Source organism: Hemibagrus wyckioides, linkage group LG11, assembly GCF_019097595.1.
Source record: "Hemibagrus wyckioides isolate EC202008001 linkage group LG11, SWU_Hwy_1.0, whole genome shotgun sequence".
Taxonomy (NCBI): Eukaryota; Metazoa; Chordata; class Actinopteri; order Siluriformes; family Bagridae; genus Hemibagrus; species Hemibagrus wyckioides.
Window position 1 is genome coordinate 12,835,807 of NC_080720.1, and position 20,998 is coordinate 12,856,804.

General features: G+C 39.2%; 1 protein-coding gene and 1 long non-coding RNA gene across 5 annotated transcripts; one reads left to right on the top strand and one right to left on the bottom strand.

Moving 5' to 3' along the window:
* Nucleotides 1-344: 344 nt before the first annotated feature.
* Nucleotides 345-4,338, bottom strand: LOC131361207 (uncharacterized). The gene is made up of 3 exons (XR_009205976.1): nt 4,040-4,338; nt 3,643-3,865; nt 345-476 (listed from the first exon to the last, which is right to left on the bottom strand). It is a non-coding gene; the product is annotated as an uncharacterized LOC131361207 (long non-coding RNA).
* Nucleotides 4,339-4,708: 370 nt separating this feature from the next.
* sap130a (Sin3A-associated protein a) lies at nt 4,709-18,440 on the top strand. Of its 4 annotated transcripts, none has more exons than XM_058403564.1 (21): nt 4,709-4,860; nt 7,610-7,726; nt 8,191-8,453; nt 8,635-8,799; nt 8,905-9,028; nt 9,543-9,667; nt 9,942-10,066; nt 10,164-10,308; nt 10,429-10,519; nt 10,619-10,723; nt 10,884-11,025; nt 11,141-11,259; nt 11,518-11,802; nt 11,888-12,068; nt 12,819-12,917; nt 13,082-13,434; nt 13,763-14,017; nt 14,279-14,404; nt 15,586-15,689; nt 16,443-16,556; nt 17,107-18,440. In XM_058403564.1, the coding sequence occupies exons 2-21, from the start codon at nt 7,624-7,626 to the stop codon at nt 17,263-17,265; spliced, it is 3,183 nt and encodes a 1,060-aa protein (XP_058259547.1). In that variant the 5' UTR covers nt 4,709-4,860; nt 7,610-7,623; the 3' UTR covers nt 17,266-18,440. The 4 variants fall into 4 exon arrangements, with proteins under 4 accessions (XP_058259547.1, XP_058259548.1, XP_058259550.1 ...); XM_058403565.1 differs by having other exon boundaries at nt 11,891-12,068; XM_058403567.1 differs by lacking the exon at nt 12,819-12,917 and having other exon boundaries at nt 11,891-12,068.
* Nucleotides 18,441-20,998: the final 2,558 nt, after the last annotated feature.

Sequence of the window (20,998 nt, forward strand, 5' to 3'; positions counted from 1 at the left end):
TTATCTCTGTCTCTGATTTGGACTTGAAAGAAACCAAACAAAAGAAGTTAACACATAGCACATAAATGTAATAAGGTGCTTAGGGTAAGGGCTCTTTGACTGATTCATAGCTTCAGGACATACATCATGCAGAAGCACTTTTCTCAGGGGTTTCGGTGGTGGTGGGGGGATGGATATCTTCGAGGGGGTTTACGAATACCATACACGTCCCTATAAATAACACACTGGTCCCCTGGAAAAATAGCTACAACTTCTAGGATCACACATCTCCCTGGGGTTGCCAACTTGCTCTAATATCCAGATGATGTAATGGCAACCTGATGCTAAAGCTATGACATTGCTGTCAGGCCTTCAGGTCCAAAATGGTCTGTCATGCACCTGACATCATGGTCCTTTCCAATCCCTTGGGCTTTCGTGCATATGCTGACTTTATCATGTCTTTCAGCTGCATACAGAGAAAGGTATCTGTTTTTCACCTGCAGCGGGAGCATAAAAAGTTTGACATGATGTGAGATGACTTAGAGTTTTGCCATTCCTGGTATTGAGTTGATGAAACACAAGCTGTTACAGACATGAGGAGTGCTGAAAATAACAGCTTTCCTAGACGTTATCCATTATGCATTATCTGCTGATTTATATATGTAGTGTCCACTCATCTGATAACAGCATCAGAACAGTCCAAATCTTAACTGAACCCAAATCTTCAGTTTCCTTTTTCTGTTATCCAAAGTCTGAATTTAGTCCTACTGAGGAAACTTATCATATTGTTATCATATTCTACCCAGTATGATTACAGGTGATTCAGACACACATTATTCTTCTATTGATTTATTTGCATGCATTTTACTATTCAGTGTGTAAAAACTGGATTCTGTATATCATGCTGTGTTATGCCTTGTAACAACTAAAGATTCACTTTGTCACCATTGTATTTTATAAGACTGAATTGTCAAGACATTGTAAGACAAACTACTTATTTCTATCTCCATTTTTTTTATCTTATCATATCAGCAATTATAATACTAGGTCTACTGTTGTATACCATTAAAGGCCTTTTGCAGACTGTAAATGGTAAAATGTCGCAGTTTTACACAATTCTTGACATGAAGAGAAATGTGTTATGGATATTGCTGATATGGCCACTATGTTTTTTCTCTTTTGCTATTTCATCTGTGTTGATTTGTGTATTGTACCTGCTTTAATGTGTGAAATTGTACTTATATGTGAAACTGTTTGTGCTGACACATTAACCAGGACTCTCTGAAAGAAGATATCTTGTATCTCAATGGGAATTACCTGGCTAAATAAAAGATTATGAAGGTTCTAAGGTACAAGATATAGAATGAAAAATGCTACTGACTTTGAGGGGAAATATAGAGGAATGCCTTGTGTAAATATTAGTGGAGGCCTCTGGAATGTGAGCTGGACTGGAGTGAGACAGGAAACCCTGAACCATTTGCTCTCCTGATCCCAGTTTCCATGGACGGTCACTCTATGAGATATTTTGGGAAAGGGTTTCTTGCCATGGGACCTGTGAAACTTCTGCTTAATATACAGTAACATCAGTCTCAAATCACTGAAACTGTTTTGCTAATTCTGTTTATTATAGCAGTTACATAGACATACTAGTCATTATTATAACTTTATGTGCACTACTGCTTACTGATGTGATACACACTTCTACAGCTATGGCTCCTCTTGCTTTACAGACCTGCCTGATTCACCCTAAACTTCTATTTGGAGCTTTCAGCTTTTGTGATGGACTTCCTGCTGTTATCTGAGGTTCCACATGGATACCCTAAAGATTGTACTTCCCCAAAACAGTTAATTGCCCTTCTGCAGTGGATGATCACAGCTGGATACTTTAGACATGAACATAGGAAGTGCTGCTATAACCATAAAGACTGTCCTTTGCTCATCCCAGGATACTTTTAGAACTAGTAATGACTTATAATCCCATTGAAGATGAAAAGGGTTTCTTATTCATGTCAGCCTTTTTACATAAATAAAATAGAATTAAATTAAAAGTAACTATTGATCAGAAGAAATGAAATAAAATTCCTATTCATAGTCAAAACAGACATCTCTCATGTCCTAATTTCAAAAATGTAAAATGAGATGAGAAACCTGGAGAACAATGCAGAGACAAATGTTGCCTATGGCTGTTCAGTTCCACAGGAACTACCCAGGCTTTGTGCCTGTTACAATGTGCTGTGGAATGCGGAAGTGTGTTACGCCAATCCAAAAAACGGGAAACAATGTCACATGAGATGAAAAGAGGAAGAACACACTCCCTCTTGAATCAACAGATTAGAAACAGTGAAGTCTAAATCTTCATCTTCATCTTGGTTAAATGTAGCAGTTTGAACAGAACATTGCTCAAGAGACTTGTGCTGCATAAGTAACATTTATATAGTTTACATACAAACTTTTATTTTAAGAATTTTGTACACAGCAGGAAATTGTACCTTAGAAAGCAAAGATAACTTGCGTAAAGACATGTTTAACAAGAAATATTTCTTTATATTGTTTCTAAATGTATTTGAGAATAATACACAAGATATAATATACACTGACCAGGCATAACATTATGACCACCTGCCTAATATTGTGTTGCTCATGCACTGTGTATTCTGAGAGCTTTCTATCAGAACCAGCATTAACTTCTTCAGCAATTTCAGCAACAGTAGCTTGTCTGTTGGATCGGATCACACAGGCCAACCTTTGCTCCCCACGTGCATGAATGAGCCTTGGCCACCCATGACCCTGTCACCGGTTCACCACCGTTCCTTCCTTGGTCCACTTTTGATAGATCTGACCACTGCAGACCGGGAACACCCCACAAGAGCTGCAGTTTTGGAGATGATCTGATCCAGTCATCTAACCATCACAATTTAGCCCTTGTCAAACTCGCTCAAATCCTTACACTTGCCCATTTTTCCTGTTTCTAACACATCAACTTTGAGGAAAATGTTCACTTGCTGCCTAATATATCCCACCCACTAACAGGTGCCATGATGAGGAGATAATCAGTGTTATTCACTTCACCTCTCACTGCTCATAATGTTATGTCTGATCGGTGTATAAAACATATAAAAGATATATAAGATATAAGAATTTTTTTTTTTTATATCTCAAAAGATATATAATAAGAAAAATTAGTAAAAATGTTTAGAAATCAGTCTTAATTGTCTTATAGTTGTTATAATCTCATAACTAGAAATAGATTTTTCATTTATTCAATATATCTTCAGTTGTTCTTACTTATATTTTTTATAATGGTTTGCTATGTTGCTTTTCTGAAATATAGATAATGGAAAAAAAACATTTAGTATTTATAAAAATGTACACATTTTCAGTATGCTGGTTTGTGGTAGGGATTGATGTAGGCCCAACAGATGGAGTGGAACTGTGTATGACTTGCCATATTGTACTTGTCTATAAACAGATGCCATGAGTCATACTACCCACTCATAAGCTTGGAAGGTAATCATAAAAGCAGCACAACTGGTGTTTACACATTTAACTAAAACTGAGAATTATGAAGAGATCATTTTAGCATAAATATTTAAATGAACACATGTATGTTTAATGCATTGCAGCATAGATTGGCACGCTTGGTGTTGGGGATTTGCTTCTCACCTCTGGCATATGTGTGTGTAGAACTTGCATGTTCTCCATATGCTCTGTGTTCTCGGGTTTCCTCCCCATCCCAAAGACATGCACTACATGTCATGTCTAAATGATCTGTAGTGTGTGACTGTGCCCTGTGATTGGTTGGCGTCCTGTCCAGGGTGTCCTCTGCCTTGCTCCCAGAATCCCCTGGGGTAGTCTCCAGACTCCCTGTGACCCTGTGTAGGATAAACTGTACAGAAAATGGATGGATGGGTTATTTTACTGACCTTTAATCTTACTCTGCCATCTAGTGATAGAAGTTAGGAAACGCTTCTTAACCCTTTCCGATCCCTTTGAATGTCTGCAAAACAAGTTAGCCCTGTTATCATTCATCATCTAAAAGCTATAAAGAGTATCTACTCACTGATCTCGTGTTCTCGCTCTCTCTCTCTCTCTTGATGTTAATAAGACATAAATAATGCTGCTGATCATGTTACTGAGATCCTGAAGACTTTCCCATAGTAGAAGGCTAACAGTTACAAAGCCTTAACACTGGAGACTCTTTCAATAAATAAGCATATTCTTGAAGAATGTTTAATAATGGCAAACTGTAAGTAATGCACGCCTTGTTAAATAACGTTTTAAAATCACGGGTATTATTAGGCTACCGCCTTGTGCCTGCTAGAAATTATTAAAGTAAACTTCGGTTTTTTTAATGACCGCCAGCACAATTGGCAGAGCTCTTATTCTAGAAAATAAGCAGCACCTTGCCACCAATCAGATTCAAGAATTCAACAGCTCCGCGGTACAACACAGTGAATCTCAAATATGATTGGTCACAAGATGTTGACAATTCATCTGTTGTTGTTGTTCTTGGGGTTTTTTTTGTCTGCTTTTGTGAAACACTCTGTGGTCAAGCCAAAACAGAACCTTTATTATGAGCACAATGAGCATGATCAAATCATGAGAACGACGACGTATTATTAAAATAATACATAATACTTAACACCTAGGTGGATTTCGTTTTTAGTAGTTTTTTTATTGTGATTATTTTCTGAGACTATAGAGACTAAATATAAATATATTATACCTAAAACTGAGGAATAATAATAAGTGAGAGGTTGTTTGGGCGAAACTAGACTTTTATTGTAGAAAACCTTGGGTTCGCGCATCCATTTTCTCTCATGTTCATTGCTGCTACTTTCACCCCGTAGCTATGGAGCAGGACTAAATGACGGACACACGGTAGCGTTCTGAAATATTACTATATGTTCTTCTGTTCCTTGTGATCTTTTGTAGGAAATTACGCAACTGTGTTGCATGATCTAAAAACGATGTCCGATATAAAATGTATCACTATTAAACTCATCTAACTGGCTAATAGCGATTAACGGGCAGCTAATTGTTAGTTAGCTAACAAGCTAATAAGTTAGCTAGTCGACGTTAGATTACAGAGCTGTTTATATATTAGTCGTGTTTGCATCATATTTACAATAAAGGCCCGATCTATCCTGCTAGTTAGTTATATATCTCTTACCATTTATGGTAACGCTATCTAGGTTAGCCTACCAGCTCAGCATTCAGCTCGGTCTGTTATCAGATTCTGACTTGTTAGCCTCGCTAGACCCTCTATCCTAGCTCTATAGCTCATGTATTTATTTTTGTTGTTTATTTTTTTAGACATGTGAATTAAGCCGATCTTTTATTCGCTGCTGAAAATCCAAAACGCCTTGAAGTAGACCGGAGGCTAGCTCAGTGTTAGTGAGCTGAATCAGCTCGTGAGCTGATCATCTGTCTATATATTCTGTTTTTATTGCAGCTGAATTTTTCTTTTTCAAGAACCTGCTATAATGTGAAGCACTGATGAGCTGTGCCTTTGTGTTACTACTGTTGCATTAAACATTTAGCCATTGGTTAGTTTGTATTTTTTGTTAGTTTCGCTACTATAAGCTAACTAGCTAGAAGGAAAGTGGGGTGCAGTTCAGTGTTATGGATCTGTGTTGTTTACTCGTGCATGTGTTTACAGATCGGTCCACATGCATCGATTTAGATGGCAGACTGCAAACTTGGGCTTCGTTTTTATGCATTAAAGCTTTAGACGTGTCTTTAATGGCATTTTTTTTTTACCTTCAACATGTTTGATGATTACGAGTCAGAGCGGAGTTGGTATTTTTTAGTTTGCTGTATGGTTTGGTCGATCGGGCTTTGTTGTCGGTTATGTTTTCCTCTTTGTTTAATTTATGTGAGTTTGGACAGATAGAGAACACATCACACTCGGTTGTAGACCAAAACAAACTGGTGGTCTCGGTTCGGTTCAGATCAAACTGTAGCGCGATTCAGTTGCATCGACTCTGAATCGATTCATCTGCCTGGAGGAACCGGCTGTATATCAAGTCAAGTCAAGAAGCTTTATTGTCATTTTAATCACATATAGCTGACGCAGTACACAGTGAAATGAGACAAAAATTTCTCCAGGACCCTGGTGCTACATAAGACAACATAACAACATATATAAACAGCTATAATACAATATAGCTACAGAACAAATACAACACCACAGAGCTAAGGACAGAAAGTAATTTGTTCTAGCTTTTCAACGTGTAACAAGTGCAACGTGTGCAAACAGTGCAAGACAAGACAGTGCAGAAACAGAAAATACAAAAAAAAAACAACAGAAGAAAGTACAGGACAAAGCACCGAAAAACATGTGCAGCAAAATAGAATGTATATTTTAGCTTGTATGGTGTTTTTCTTTTGGTAAATACGATTCAGTTGCATAAAAAAGCGACTCGACTCTGAATCGATTCATCTGCCTGGAGGAACCGGCTGTACATTTTAGCTTGTAAGGTTTTTTTTTTGGTAAATATGAGTTGGAAAGAAGTCGAAAACTGGGCCAAAAGAACGGAAGGTCTGTAGAAATTATGTATGTTTTGAAATTTTACAAATTGACTCCAAATAAAGGAGTATCTAACATGCTCAAAAAGGTCGCCGGATGACGTCACATGCTAATTGGCTTATTGATAAGATTCATCACGATCATTGACATACCAAATTACAAATAAGGGTAAATAAAAAATAGATTTATAATCTAATAAAATAGAATAGAGATGTATCAGAATAGAAAACAATATAAATCTCTTATTACTCTTCACACTGCACCTTGCTCTCTCCGATCCACTTAGCACTGTTCGACTGGTCCCACCATCTCTCAGGGTGAGAGCTAGGTATACATCTAGACTCTTCTCTGTTCTGGCACCGAGGTGGTGGAATGAACTTCCCCTAGATCTCCGTACAGCCGAGTCAGTGACTGTCTTCAGACGATGGATGAAGACCTACCTCATCCTGAAGCACTTAAATTAGCTCTCATTTTCCCGTCTTTGTTGTATGTGTGGTTGTATGTTGTATGTACATTTAAAAAACAAACAAACAAAAAAAATCTTAGGCTGATGGTATCCTAAGACTGTGACCTGTTGAACTAGTATTAATGTATTCATTAATAGAGACTTTAAAGCACTTTCGTACATCGCTCTGGATAAGAGCATCTGCAAAATGCCAGAAATGTAAATATAATTTATATAAAATTATACTATAGTTTCTATCAATAATGCAGTGAGTAACAAGTCGTGAAAGGTGAGCAATCATGAAGTAAACAGTTACTTGCTTTTGTTTACTTAGTAAATATCACTCAAAAGAAAGTGTTTAAACAAAGAATGAAGAGGTGTGTCATTGGGAACAGTGATACTCAGTCACAAGACACACTGATGATGTATCTGCATTGGAGAACTGTTTTGCGTTCGAAACATTCATTTGTATTTAAAATGTCACTAGTTGTGTTACTAGGCTCTTTTTTAAAAGTTAAAAACGCATCAAATGTAAGTGGCAAGTTCTCTAAGTTGGGAGCACTGAATGGATTAACAGTTGTGAGAGCATCCTCAGTGGGACACAAGTGGTTGAGCTTAAAGTACTCCTCTAATTAGATCTTCTCTGCTTGTAGGTTGTTGAGGTAAAATGAGTTCTCAGCAGTTTCCCCGGGCACCCTTGCCTCCTTCAGGAGTGGGACAAGGCCCAGCACCTGCTGGCAACAGCACCCTCATTCCAGGAGGCCAACCAGGTAGATGCTCATCTGCAGTCCATTGCAGAAATAGTTTTAAATGTTTTGATTTCCTGCAGCTGAATGGTTTAGTACATGTAATTTACACAATAAGCATGCTATCCTGCACATTAACCCCCATGCTGTGTCTGCCTTCCTGTATAGTTGTGTGGGTTTCTTACCATTATTCTGTTGAAAAAATAAAAACATTTCCTGAACATGTTAATTGGTGTGGGATTAATACTTGCTTGTGGTATTATCTAGGACAATATCATGTCATACTGCAATGTCTTTTTTTTTTTTTTTTCTTCAAAATTAAATATTGCTTTTCTAACTAATGAATTAAAGTGATACTGCATGTATGTAGCAGTGCCCAATTAATCATTTTCTGTGGCTAAATACTAAAGCTCAAATGATGCCATATGCATTCTTTATTTAGCTGTATATAGTTGGAATAACAAATCTGCGTTGTTTTCTTCCTGTAGGCGGAGAAGAAGGCACCAGAGAAGCAGACCACCCTCAGGACCCTCTGCCTAGTGGCAGATTGGCTGGAGCGGCTTTGCAGTTCCGTGATGATAAGCAGGAGACGGTGGTGGTTAGGCCCTATCCTCAAGTGCAGACTTTGAGCCAGACTCCAGCTTTGGCACAGCACATGTCTATCCAGCCAAACTCCACAGTCACAGTAGCTGCACCACCAGCTCACCTGGCCCCAGGCCAGCAGCCTGCCTTCACTGATGGAACAATCAAGGTACCAGTAGCTCTTATTAAATAATAAGTTCTTTGGTATGTTAGGTTCTTTAACCAGTACCTAAATGGAGAAAACACAATGTGGTCATAAGGATGTACTGAATAAATCATCATAAATAAATAAGTATGTCTATTATTTAGGCATTTTTATGAATTGTAAATCAAGCTGATTCTTCCTGTAGGCTGGCCTAAAGTCTGCTATGCCCAGTCGACTAATTGCACCGGCTCCAGCTGCTAGTCAAGGGCATCTTCCCAGCCAAGCAAAGGTGCCTGGTCATATTACTGTTACCCTGGAAAGCAGTATGGCTCCAGCCTCCATCCCTGTAGCAACCATCAGCGGTCAGCAGGTAGGCCCAAAACACTGGTATTTGTCCGGCTCAGGAAAATTTCTATTTACTCACAGTGTTTAAAGTGGAAATGATTGAGAATGTTTCTGTTTTCCTTTCTTGCAGGGACAGAGTAATGTGCACCACCTGATGCCAACCAACCTGCAGATCATTAGAAGCAGCACACCTGCACTGCAGATCAGCTCGCCTACCGCTCCCCCTCACACATTCACCTCCCACCTGCCCAGAGGTCAGTTCAAATATAGTTACATCACAAAATGTACTATGTGCTTCAGTGTACATATGTACAAAACATGATAAATGGGGGAAATCAGATTTTGACAGTTATTTGATCAAGACAATTGCATGGACTTGTAAATACTTGATGTTAGTATTTAGACTAAATGTCTAAATAGTCACTCAGTGATTCTATTCCTTTTATTTGCACTGTTACCAGTAATAAAGCTATTAGTGTCCTGTAGTGAGGTAAGCTGTATTAATTGTGATTATTTTGTAAGTAAAACTACTTAAGTAAACTTTATGTGCAGATAAGCTGATTAAATCCTACATCTTATTGCCTTAATGAACACAACCTCAATTTTTATTACCAGAACATTACTAACTGTGGGTTAGTTGCAACTGAAGATTTAAGTCAGCTTTTCAGTAACTTGGGAGGATGTTTCATGAAGCTGAATAAGCAAAAATTTTGCTAGGTGTTGTAGTGCAAGTGTGATCGTGTTGCAACTGTAAATTTGGATTTTCAGGTGCAGCTGCTGCAGCTGTGATGTCTAGCACTAAAGGCCCTGCTGTACTGAGATCTGCATGTGGAGCAAACCCAGCAGGGGGTCAACCTGCAGCCGTACAGCACATCATCCATCAGTCCATTCCGGTACACTTCCTGTTCCAATATCCTGTTCAGAGCTGTGTCAGCACACTCACATTTCGCTGTTAAATATTAGTCCACTTTTATTCCATCCAGTTATTAAAGCAATCGATTTTCTACTATCTGCATAATCATCGTCATTGAGCAGATCATCCACAACTGTTTGTGTTGGTTTAATTTTATTTGGCTGACCAAACGACTAATCTAACTAATGCATTATTGGATTGCTTGTTGTAATGTAATATAAGCATTGTAATTTTACAACTACAAAATTTTACAGTCTCGACCTGCAGCCACCACGTCCACCGCTGTGCTACCGACCATGGTTGCCCCCATTTCAACCGCCAGAACCCAGTCTCCTGTTATCAGCCCTCCAGTTACACACACTGCAGAAGTAGTGCATGGGTTAGTTACTATCTAAACTTATCCTGCTTTTCAAAACTGCATGCATTAGGTAATTTATTTGCCATAACATTGTAGTGAAATACTGTTGCTTTTTCAGGCGTGCAGGGCTTACAATCCACCCAGTTCCTCCTCCTGCCACTATCAGTATCCAGAGGCCTCCAACACCAAGAGATCGCATCACACTGCCTTCCCATCCAGCCATGGGAGCACAAAAAGCCCAGCCTACACACACAATGACCCAGGTAATGCTCCTTCTTACAACAGATTAGTCAACATGATCACAACAAGCCATTTTTGTTGAAATCTAAATATATAGTGTAAGATTGATGATTGATTGACAAATGATTGATTTTTGTTTATAGAAGTCTATTTTCAGTCCTGTGACTCCTGTTGCTGCAGCGACTGTTGCCCCCATCTTAGCTACTAATACTGTGCCATCAACTACCACAACAGGTACAGAGTTTACATTTTTTAGGCCATTTACACACAAAGATTCACTTATTACCATATGTGTGTGAGAAAGTCATTCTGAATCCATCCTTTGTTCCAAAGGTTCTGCACTTCATACCCAGATGAGCAGCAGTACAATAGTCACTATGACGATGACGTCCCACTCTTCACATGCGACAGCTGTAACCAGCTCTACAATTCCTGTCGGTAAGCACCAAGCACTTATCAGTTTATCAGCTCCTTTACTCTTTATTGCTTATTGGAAGATTCTGCTAGCTGAAGGTTCTTTGTTTGGTTTTTATATGTTACATCATGGTCCTGCTTGGGCTTTTCTTCTAACAAGTTTCTGGCCTGTCTTTTGGTTCAGCTAAAGTCGTTCCTCAACCCATTGCCCACACTTCCCCTCGGATCCAACCTGAATATTCCGGGGAAAGAACAAACCTGATCCCCATCTCTGGCCACCGCTCGTCCCCAAACCCTGTCACTATGGAGGCCCGCAGTGACAACAGGTGACACCTGATCTTTAACATTATATAAACTTTAAAAGTTCAAGTATTTGAAAAATCTATCACAACCTGTTTTCTACACATACACATGCTGATCTCTTTCTCTGTTTGCATATAGACCCACAGTGCCTGTCCAGTTCCAGTACTTTTTACCCACGAACCCATCATACGCCTATCCACTCACTCATGCCTATACACCGATCACTAGCTCTGTTTCCAATATCCGACCCTATCCAGGTAAACACGATAACTCGCAGAACATTGTTTGCAAGATAAGACTATATGTAAGCCTCTTGCTGTCCCAGGTGGAAATAGTTCATAGAGTAGCCATAGTCGCTTTGATTTAATATAATTGTATTTATACATGCTACATGTTACTTTTACATGCTGTAGTTTTTAGCTTTATGAATTGGAATTTATGCTGTTCCCAAGATTTTTACCCAGAACACTTCATTACACATATTTGGATTGATCGATCGTATCTCTTTTGTCCAGTCACAGCACAGGCTCCAAGCTCTGCAATTCCTGCTCAAGCTGGTGTGGGCGTGGCCACCACAGTACATTTAAACCCCATGCAGCTAATGGCTGTGGATCGCATCGGCCTACAGTCAGCTCAAATCAGTACTCAAAATATCCAGCCAGCTTCCATGACTCCCCAGGGCATTCAACCTGCACCAATCGGAGTACAAGGCCTGCATGCCACTGCACCAATCAGTACACAGGGAATTCAGCAGGCACCAGTTGCCACACAACAGCCACAGGCAGAGTCAAAACCATCAGGTAATAAATAAATAAACAAACAAACATTTTTGTTTGTGGTTCAGGTTTTTGTCTGTTTAAATGACTTGCTGTTTGGTTTGTTCAGCAGGTGTAGTTCTGGCTGAGAGTACTGCGTTTGTAACAAACCCAATTGGCAGTACATTCAGTGCTACACAGCCTGTCACCACCGTAGTTCAGACACACCCCCAGGGGACAAGCACAGGTGCACCCACACTAGTCTCTTCACCCAGACCCAGCATCCTCCGCAAGAAACCTGTGAATGAGGGGTAAGTGGGCTGTGATCAAATCAATAGGAACTCTTGAGCATAAGTGTTATCTTTGTTATTAATTTTTACTCCACTGAGCTGTTTTAACATTGGTCTTATGGGCACATAGTATGCTTTAAGTAGTGCAGTGTTTACAGGTTTCTGCAACTTCCTCCCGTTTTGTAAACTTGGTGTAGATAGTGTGAGCTTTTCTCCACACAAATCACATGGTAAGCCTGATGCATTCCAAATTTCCCACATGAACAGTGTCTATTAAGTCTGAGCAGTCTAGCAAGTAAAAGCAAACCTTCAAAGCAGTGCTTCTGCTTAAGTATCAGAGCAGCCTGGGAGACTTGGATAGAGAAATGTCAATTAAAAATGTTCATTAGAATGTTAGGCCACCCCCCTGACAGTTCTCTTATTGGTGTTAATTGTGGCTTTATATGATTTTTGAGAAAAGATGTTTTCCCTAGATGTTGGGCATCGTACAAAAATTGATAAGATTTTCTATCGTCTTTCCTGTTTCCTGTGTAAATACATTCCCTTGAAACTGCACAAATGCTGTTTTCTGTTTTGGTGATGGTGTATTTCATTCTGTTCTCCTGTGGTGTGGGACACGATAAAGCACTAACAGAGAGATATGCAGCAGGGTGTATCCCATAGAGACAACTTATGGTATCAGTGAACCAAAGTTCCACCAGTAACCATAAAGTTTTGGGATGTATTTCTGGGTTCGAGTGTCAGTCTGGTCTTTTTGGGGTGTATTTCCAGGGCTGTGCGTAAAACTTTGATCCCAGCGCAGCCGAGCGAGCCTAATTCTGCAAGAGCGGATAGTGGCGTGCGACTTGCTGGATCCTCACGACCAGCGGGGTAAGCCCAGGCTGACCCTCCTTCATTTAGAGTAATACGATAGGACACCGGATTAATTTTTATTCCCAAAAGTTACTGTCTTCTTGTTTGTGTGTGATGCTCTTAAAGCGCTTGCTTGTCCTTATAGTTGACATTTAATATAGTTCTTTTCTATATGTCGTTAGAGTGAAGCCCAAGCCTGACATTCATGTCGCCATGGCGCCTCCAGTGATGGCCACTGTGGAGGCTCTGCCCACTCATGGTGGTGAACAGCCCCTCTCAGCACCAGCTCCGCACCTATCACAGGCTATTCCTGCTCTTCTTGCCCCACCCATTCCCCCACCTCCTTCTCAGCCTGCAGCAGTTCTGTCTGCCCTCCCTGCAGCCATGGCCGTAACGCCTCCTGTTCCTGCCTCTATGGCCAATGCCGTCTCCTCTCCCACTCAGCCAGCAGCCAGTAGCACAGCAGCGCTTAGCTCCGCCCTCCCGGAGATCAAAGTAAAGCAGGAGGCGGAGTCTATGGACACCTCACAGCCAGGTCAATAAATTTACCTTTCTGTCTATCTCGAATAGTATTTAAATATGCTTCACATTCCTGTTTTATTGTTATAAGTGCAATAAAGTCACACCAGTAAAGTCCTGTTCATGTGTTACTGTCCACAGTATTAGAGAATAAAAATCTAGTTTTAAATATTCCTCCCGTTTTAACCAGTTTGGGTTATTTTGTTTATAGGTTCAGTGTATGAATTAATGTTACTGAAAGGTTATAATTGTTATTATAGCTCACTGGAAACTGAATCAAAAACATTATTTAAAAAGAAAGTAATAAGAGTATGTATATGATCAATATGCTAATTGTGTTCCAGCTCTTTCCATCCCCTCATCGACGGCCCCAGCCTCCATCTTCTCCTCTCAGGCCTCAGGCCTCACAGTGCCCCCTCAGCCTGGAGATCTTCTACCTGGTGCCTCGCCACGAAAGAAACCACGCAAACAACAGCACGTTATTTCCAACGAAGAGGGAGAGATGATGGAGACCAACAGCACAGACGAAGAGAGGGCCACCAGCAGAACTCCGGGCAGCAAAGCAGAGAGACCAGAGTCACCTCCCAGGGAATATGTGGGTGAGTAGCTTCCCCTTGGAGCAAAGGCCATGAAGTTCTCCTAATTTTTTATTTTATTTTTTTTACAGTGATGAATTTTCTAGAGCATGATGTAGTCTGTTTAAGAGCAAAACCTCAACCATTCTTGTAGACAACTAATTCAGTTAGTTGTGTTATTTCTTTGCTCTGTTGCACTTAACATGTATAATATCACTCTTCCTGTATCATATAAAGAACTATAATATAAGAGATTTTCTGAGCTTTTGTTAATGTGTCCTCCAGATGAAGAGGGTGTACGGTACGTGCCTGTGCGTCCCAGACCCCCAATTACGCTACTGCGTCATTACAGAAACCCCTGGAAAGCTGCATACCATCATTTCCAGAGATACAGTGACATCCGTGTTAAAGGTTAGTGGCAATGTTGTTGCATGCATATTACTTACTTTTGCCATCAATTGTCAATCATGAAAGCATGCTAAAGCATGTGAATTAAATGGTAAGATTTTATCTGACCATTGAGCAATGTTAAAATACAATGATGTCTACAGCTTTGAAATCATCACTGTGGAATACCTGCAGTTTGTTTTATGAGTTTAGATCCAATAGTAAACTATAATTTCACTAATTAAAAAAACCCATGTATTGAAACTGGCACTAATTGGCACACTAGCAACAGGCATTTCTTACCTGTCTCTTTATTACTTAATGCCTTCTTTAAAGCTTTGTTGCATAAAACTGTGCATACTGAGCCCCCCCAGTTTGACACCATTTTTGTGGCATCAGTAGCGTTAAACTTTCAACATTCATGAATCATGAGTTATCCTGCATTGTGATGGGATTTTTCACCCTTGTGTCAAAGTCTAGTAGTACAGTGTGAGCAGTAGTCAGATGACAAGACTGTGCTCGTTGTACAGTATGAGACCAAATCAGACACTAGTGGGTCAAAGAATGTGTTGTGTGCATGCGTGCATGCACAAGAAAGCCTTTTAGAAGCATTTAATAGAAATATTTTTATTTTTTTCATAAAGTAGAGATGAAAAGCTCCGTTTGCTATAATTCATCTCCAGTGCTCTTTAACAGATTTTCCCATTCTGCTACACAAATAACTTTTTTGTAGCTCTTTAACAATGATAGTCACAAAGCAGCTTTTACAGAACATAAAGAAGTGTCTAATACTAGTGATCATGTGAAACGTAGCAGCAACGCTAACCGACTCTTCCATGCCACGTGCCTCATCAGCGTGACTGACGGCTACAGTGCGCCGTGCACACACTCGCCTGTCTGTTACACTGTATTGTGCTTTTTGTTCCATTGAGGATTTGGAAATCACGTTCTTGTCACAAAGTGTTACTTGTCCTTTTAAAGGCCAGATGAAAACGTCAGCATATTACATGTTTACAAAACTGGGAATTCACACAGATTCGCATTATCTATCTCTAGTCACTTTTATTCTCAGGTGTATCATTTTTAAGTGTCTGCAAACCCATTTACTAATAAGTTCATCTTTTTCAAAAGTAGCTTCATATATTTTATATGCTTCATATTTTATTTTGGGTTTCGTATTATTTGTTTCTTGTTACCTTTTGCAGAGGAGAAAAAGAATTCTCTCCAAGACGTAGCCAATCAGAGAGGCGTTGCATGCCGAGCCCAGGGCTGGAAGGTACACTTGTGTGCTGCACAGCTTAAGCAGCTGGTGAGTCACCTTAATTAATAGTTTCAGCCCACAATTAATAGTTTCAGACATCTTTAGGCATGCATTAGCTAAACTGGATCTCTGCGGAAAGATAGCCTAGGCAAAAGGAAAAAAGTCCATGTAATTCAATTCAATTTTATTTGTATAGCAATAGCCATTGTCTCAAAGCAGCTTTACAAAACATAATGAGCAAGCCTGAGCAACTGTGGCAAGGAAAAACTCCCTTAGATGGTAAGAGGAAGAAACCTTGAGAGGAACCAGACTCAGAAGAGTGATTTTACTGAAACATGTTTTTGGTTTCTTAATTTAAGTTATAGTATTTTTTAGGCAGATGAAACAAATTTCAGTCAAAATCCACAATTCAGCAGTACACTACTGTACAATAGAGAAACTCAGTATAACCTTCAGGAGTAGGCTTAGTGTAAATGTGTAAAAGAAAAAGCTTTAGATAATCCCAGCTTACAGGCAGAATGACAAATGCATCACAGCATAATTACCACAGAACACTTAACCGAACTAAATGCACAGTACAGCAGGAGCAGTGTAACACTCAAGGAGACAACAGAGGTATAATAAATTAAAGTGAACAAGTATTTTGAATTGTTTTAAGAAACAATATAATGATTGTGAACGTACGTACCCCCTGGAAATATAGTGCTGATCAATAAAAGTACAGAGAAATGTTACCAGGTTGTCTTAGCATTTCCATTGTATAGGTTAGGTTGATATTTATTTGTCCTTGTGTTTCTATAGACAAGCCTAGAACATGACGTGTACAGCCGCCTCATTACGCTGCAGGAAGGACTCATCCCAAAGAAGAGAGCAGGAGCTGATGATGACCTGCACCCTATCAACGAGCTCATTCAGGTCAGTAGAAGAAATGAAAACATCATTAAACAACTATCCAATGTTTCATTAATAGTCTGGATATAGTTCTACATCAGCCTACAGGAAGTGTGTCACATGAAGTATATAGTGTTGGATCGAACCCAAACGGACCCAAAGTTAACACAAAAGCTAAATGGAGCCATTTAAGAATTGATTTTAATCTCACTCTCTGGTTTCACTCAGAAGAGTATTGGGTTCGTTATGTGTCTGGTTCTGTTTAAGGTTCACTCCAATCCCACTTATTTTGTGTGCATAGTATTCATGGCACTTTATTTTTAATGACCACACTTGCTGAAACTACTCTGTGCACTCTAATCCTCTTCCACACCATCTCTATTAAAGATACTATTTCAATGACATAGTTTCTCTTGGCTCTTGAACAGCAGCTTCATATGTGGTAGTGTAGACACTCGTCATTTTCTCATTGTCAGTAACTGTCATGCAAAAGTCTGGCTCAGTTTGCATTCACTGGTTGATACACAGGTGTTCATGATATATGATTTATATTTGTGCGTCTGTGTCTCTCTAGGGTAACATGCAGCGCTGTAAGCTCGTGATGGATCAGGTGACTGAGGCAAGAGACACCATGATGAAAGTTCTGGACCATAAAGACAGAGTCCTCAAGTTACTCAACAAAAACGGCACAGTCAAGAAGAGCTCCAAGTTAAAGCGCAAAGAGCGGACCTAGACAAAATGGGAGCAGATTTTCTCCATCATCTCTCTGTCTTTTTTATCTCTGTTTATGCACCTGTAAGGTCAAATGAAAATATTTCGGTTCAGTGTTTGGACCATGTCATGGTTTTTCAGGTTGCTGTGCACAATCACACATATGATCTAAATATATGTCACACCATCTACATTAGTCTGAGCAGAGAAAGCCTTCTGTATCCCTAGACCCTCTGTCTGTCCCAACCACTTAAACTCCACAGGAACTGCTGCTTATTGAGGACTTGTGTCTCCTTAGGTCAGGATTCAACAGCCTGGTTACCCCAACTAACATTTTATGTTTCATTTTCCCCGCAAGGAAATTCTGAGTTTAGTGTTTTAAAATGAACATTAAGTTGCCTTATGTTTTCTTTTTTTTTGTCATAGAGTTGTTGTAGTATTGGTCATAGAGAGCTTTAGAAACTCGCACATGCTTGATGGGAGATTTTCTCCGTCACGTCATAAAGTGAAAATCATGACTCCTAGACTACGTACCTCTTCATTTTAATCTTTAAGCCGACTGAAGGAAAGTGTGTACAGGTGTAAAACTTGGTATGCAGCACACACAGACACACTAGAGCACAGTGTGTATACAGTCCAAGTTTCAGTGCCTTCTATCATGAGTGTAGCTGTGGATTTTGTCTTGTGTTTGCATTCAACACACTCAAGGAAGCATTTTCAGATCAGTTCTAAAAAAAATTTAATAAAAAACACCCCAAATTTCATACTGGGTAGTATATTTCTGCCTCGCTCTCCCCCATTGGTTAGCATTTATATTTTGTTTGTCATCGAGTAAGTGGATGCGCTGAAGAGGTGCTGAAGACCAGTTGAGGACGGCACATAGAGGTCGAGTACGTACTTGAAAGAAACCGTATAATTGTGTATTAAGAATGTGTGGATCATTTTACATTTTCATCTTCAGAAAAAGATAGTTGTATAAAAGCGTTTGACTTGCTGTTTACTGTAAGTCTGTTTTTGTGTTTGATGAGATTGTTTTTGTGCCCTGTTAATGTGGCTCTTCTTTTACAGATATAAAGTACATGTTGTGGTTACTTAGTTTAAGGAATAATTTTGACTCTTTTGTACATTTTGTTTTTCTCTTTTGTTATCTGTATACTATGTGCTATTGCAGTAAAAGAAACTGTATGTACAATGCTAGCCGTGTAACGCATTTAATTTTTGATAACCTAACCATATTGCTAACGTTTCCAGAATGCCTGCTTACAGGAAGCCCTGCCTATGTTTTACATTGTCATCATACAAAAGCTAAAGAAAACAGCAAATCTTGAGTGCTTCTGTTCTCTTAATCTGTAGGGGTTATAAAAATACTGCAGGTCATCAGGTTTACTCTACTCTGATTTTGGCCTTAGAACTATATGACTCTGCTACAGAGCTGCAGCATAGCCAGGAGGAGATACGAACATGTCAGTTCAACAGCCTTACGTTATAGGTATTAGGGAGCATCGAGCAAGCTTAATTTGCCAAGGATGTTCCATTATATGACCAAAAGCCTGTGGGACCCTGAATATCCCACTGTTGACACCAAGTTGGAAGAACACAAATATCTAGAATATCCTTCTTTCAATGGAAATAAGGGACACAAATCTGTTCCAGTTCCCTGTGCAAAAATTAAGCTCTTTAAAGACATGGTTTGCCAAAGTTGTCTTAAAAAGTACTTCTGTGTCCTGCACAGAGCGCTTACGTCACCCCCACTGAACACTTTAGAGATGAACTGGAACATTGACTGCACTCCAGACTTCAGCACCTGGCATCAGTGCCTGATCTCACTGATCTTGTGGCTGAATGAGCTAGCCTCTCACATCCGCATTCCAAAATATAGTAGAAAGCCTCCCCACTTGAGTGGAGGGTATTATAAACAGCAAAAGGGGAGATTAAATCTAGAATGGGATGTGCAAAACATGTCACAATCTTTTTGACCATATAGTACAGTATGTGCTCTTAGCCATATGACTGCAGTATAAAATAAGTGTTTTTCAACTGTTAATTATGTCATAATAATATACATAATATGTTTTTCAACTGTTAATTATGTCATGTTATGTATAAATTACTATACTCAATTACTATCAAGCAAACCTCAAGAAACAAAGTAAATTAACTAATCACTAGGTCTTTCTCTGCCTTTAGAGGCATGACCATTTTCCAGACCCAGAGAGAAATTAAGGTTAATTTGTGCATACATTCCATTATAAACATAAAATTCTGTTGTATTCACTCACACTGTTCCTACAGTTTGCTTTCTGAGATGACCAAAACTATTAACAGAATTTTAATGTGTTGGGTTTTTATAGATGTTTTGTCTTTGGCACAGATGGAAGAAAACCAGACATTGCAATCCGATACAAATTGAAATGAGTTTAATCCAATCTAAGCAGCTAAAGTTTAAGGTTTAGGTCACAAAATTAAGAAACAGGACAGCTTTCTGAAGCATGTAGATGCTTCATCCATTAATAGCGTAGACGATGTGATTCAGCTGGGTGAACTCAATGAGGCTGGTCTCCTCAGGAACCTTCTGATTCGCCACTAGGAGGATCATCTGTGAAAATTAAAAATTAAAAATTACATATACTGTACATGTTTTCCTCTGAAGATAAAGAAAAATAATGTACAGGCTTTAGTAAGAGCTCAGTGAATTTTTGTAACAACATATCTGTCTGTGGCCAGATGTCTCATTTGCTATTTCATTATTGTCATAATGTCATTATGTCATCATTTTATTAGAAAGTGTCACTGTCAACATAACTTAGAGGAAATGAGTTGAATTTATACAGACTTATTCAGAATTCACCAGGAATGTCCAGGAAAGTAGCCCTTTAGAATTTGAGTTCTGTAAACTCACTTTGTCAGAAATATGGTAGATGTTTTCCCCTTTGTGTTATAATATGAGGTGGTGATGATCGGCCATGATGTAAAAGCTAAAATCTATAGCTGTGTTATATTATGAGCACTAGTATGCTTGAAGGCATACTAAAAATGATATGGAGCAAGTACTGTATTACACACATAAGATAGATAGTCAGCTGCATTTTTTTAGAATACTATAATGACCTGCTGGGTTAAAGGTGTCAAAAAGAAAAAGACTTACTAAGCTGTGCTTTTGTTTAATTTGTACATTAATTGGACAATTTGTGTTTACAATATCAACTTTGGGGAAAAACAAAGTAAAACAAAATCTCCTTTGTTCAGGTTCATTACACACACAACTGTAACTTTAGGGGTGTTTTTACCTGACATGACTGTCACTGATTAACTGCATAAATCCACAGTCTGAGCTAGATAGAAATCAGCACTAGCTTTGCTTTTTTATGTCTGTTGTTGTGTCTGCTTTTATAATATCTGCCTCACAACATTAAAATGTTTTGTTAACAGCAAATAACCTGATGTGGATGCTAAAAATATATCATCTCAATTTGATGTCTGTTTATCTTTGTATTACAGGCTGGCTTATCACTGCGAGCCCATTTATACCAGCTGCACCTGTGTATGAGTGACTACATGACTGTTAGTTCATCACACCCTGGCTTCACTTTCTCTTTTACACAGGGTCCATTTCGGTGGCATTGAACCCATACCAGCTGTTGCTCATCTACAGTCTAGAGCAGGTGCAGATGTACACTAACCAGCATCTGGGTGAACTGCCCCCTCATGTGTTCACCATTGCAGACAGCTGGTTTTTTATCATGCGTTGCAGTCGC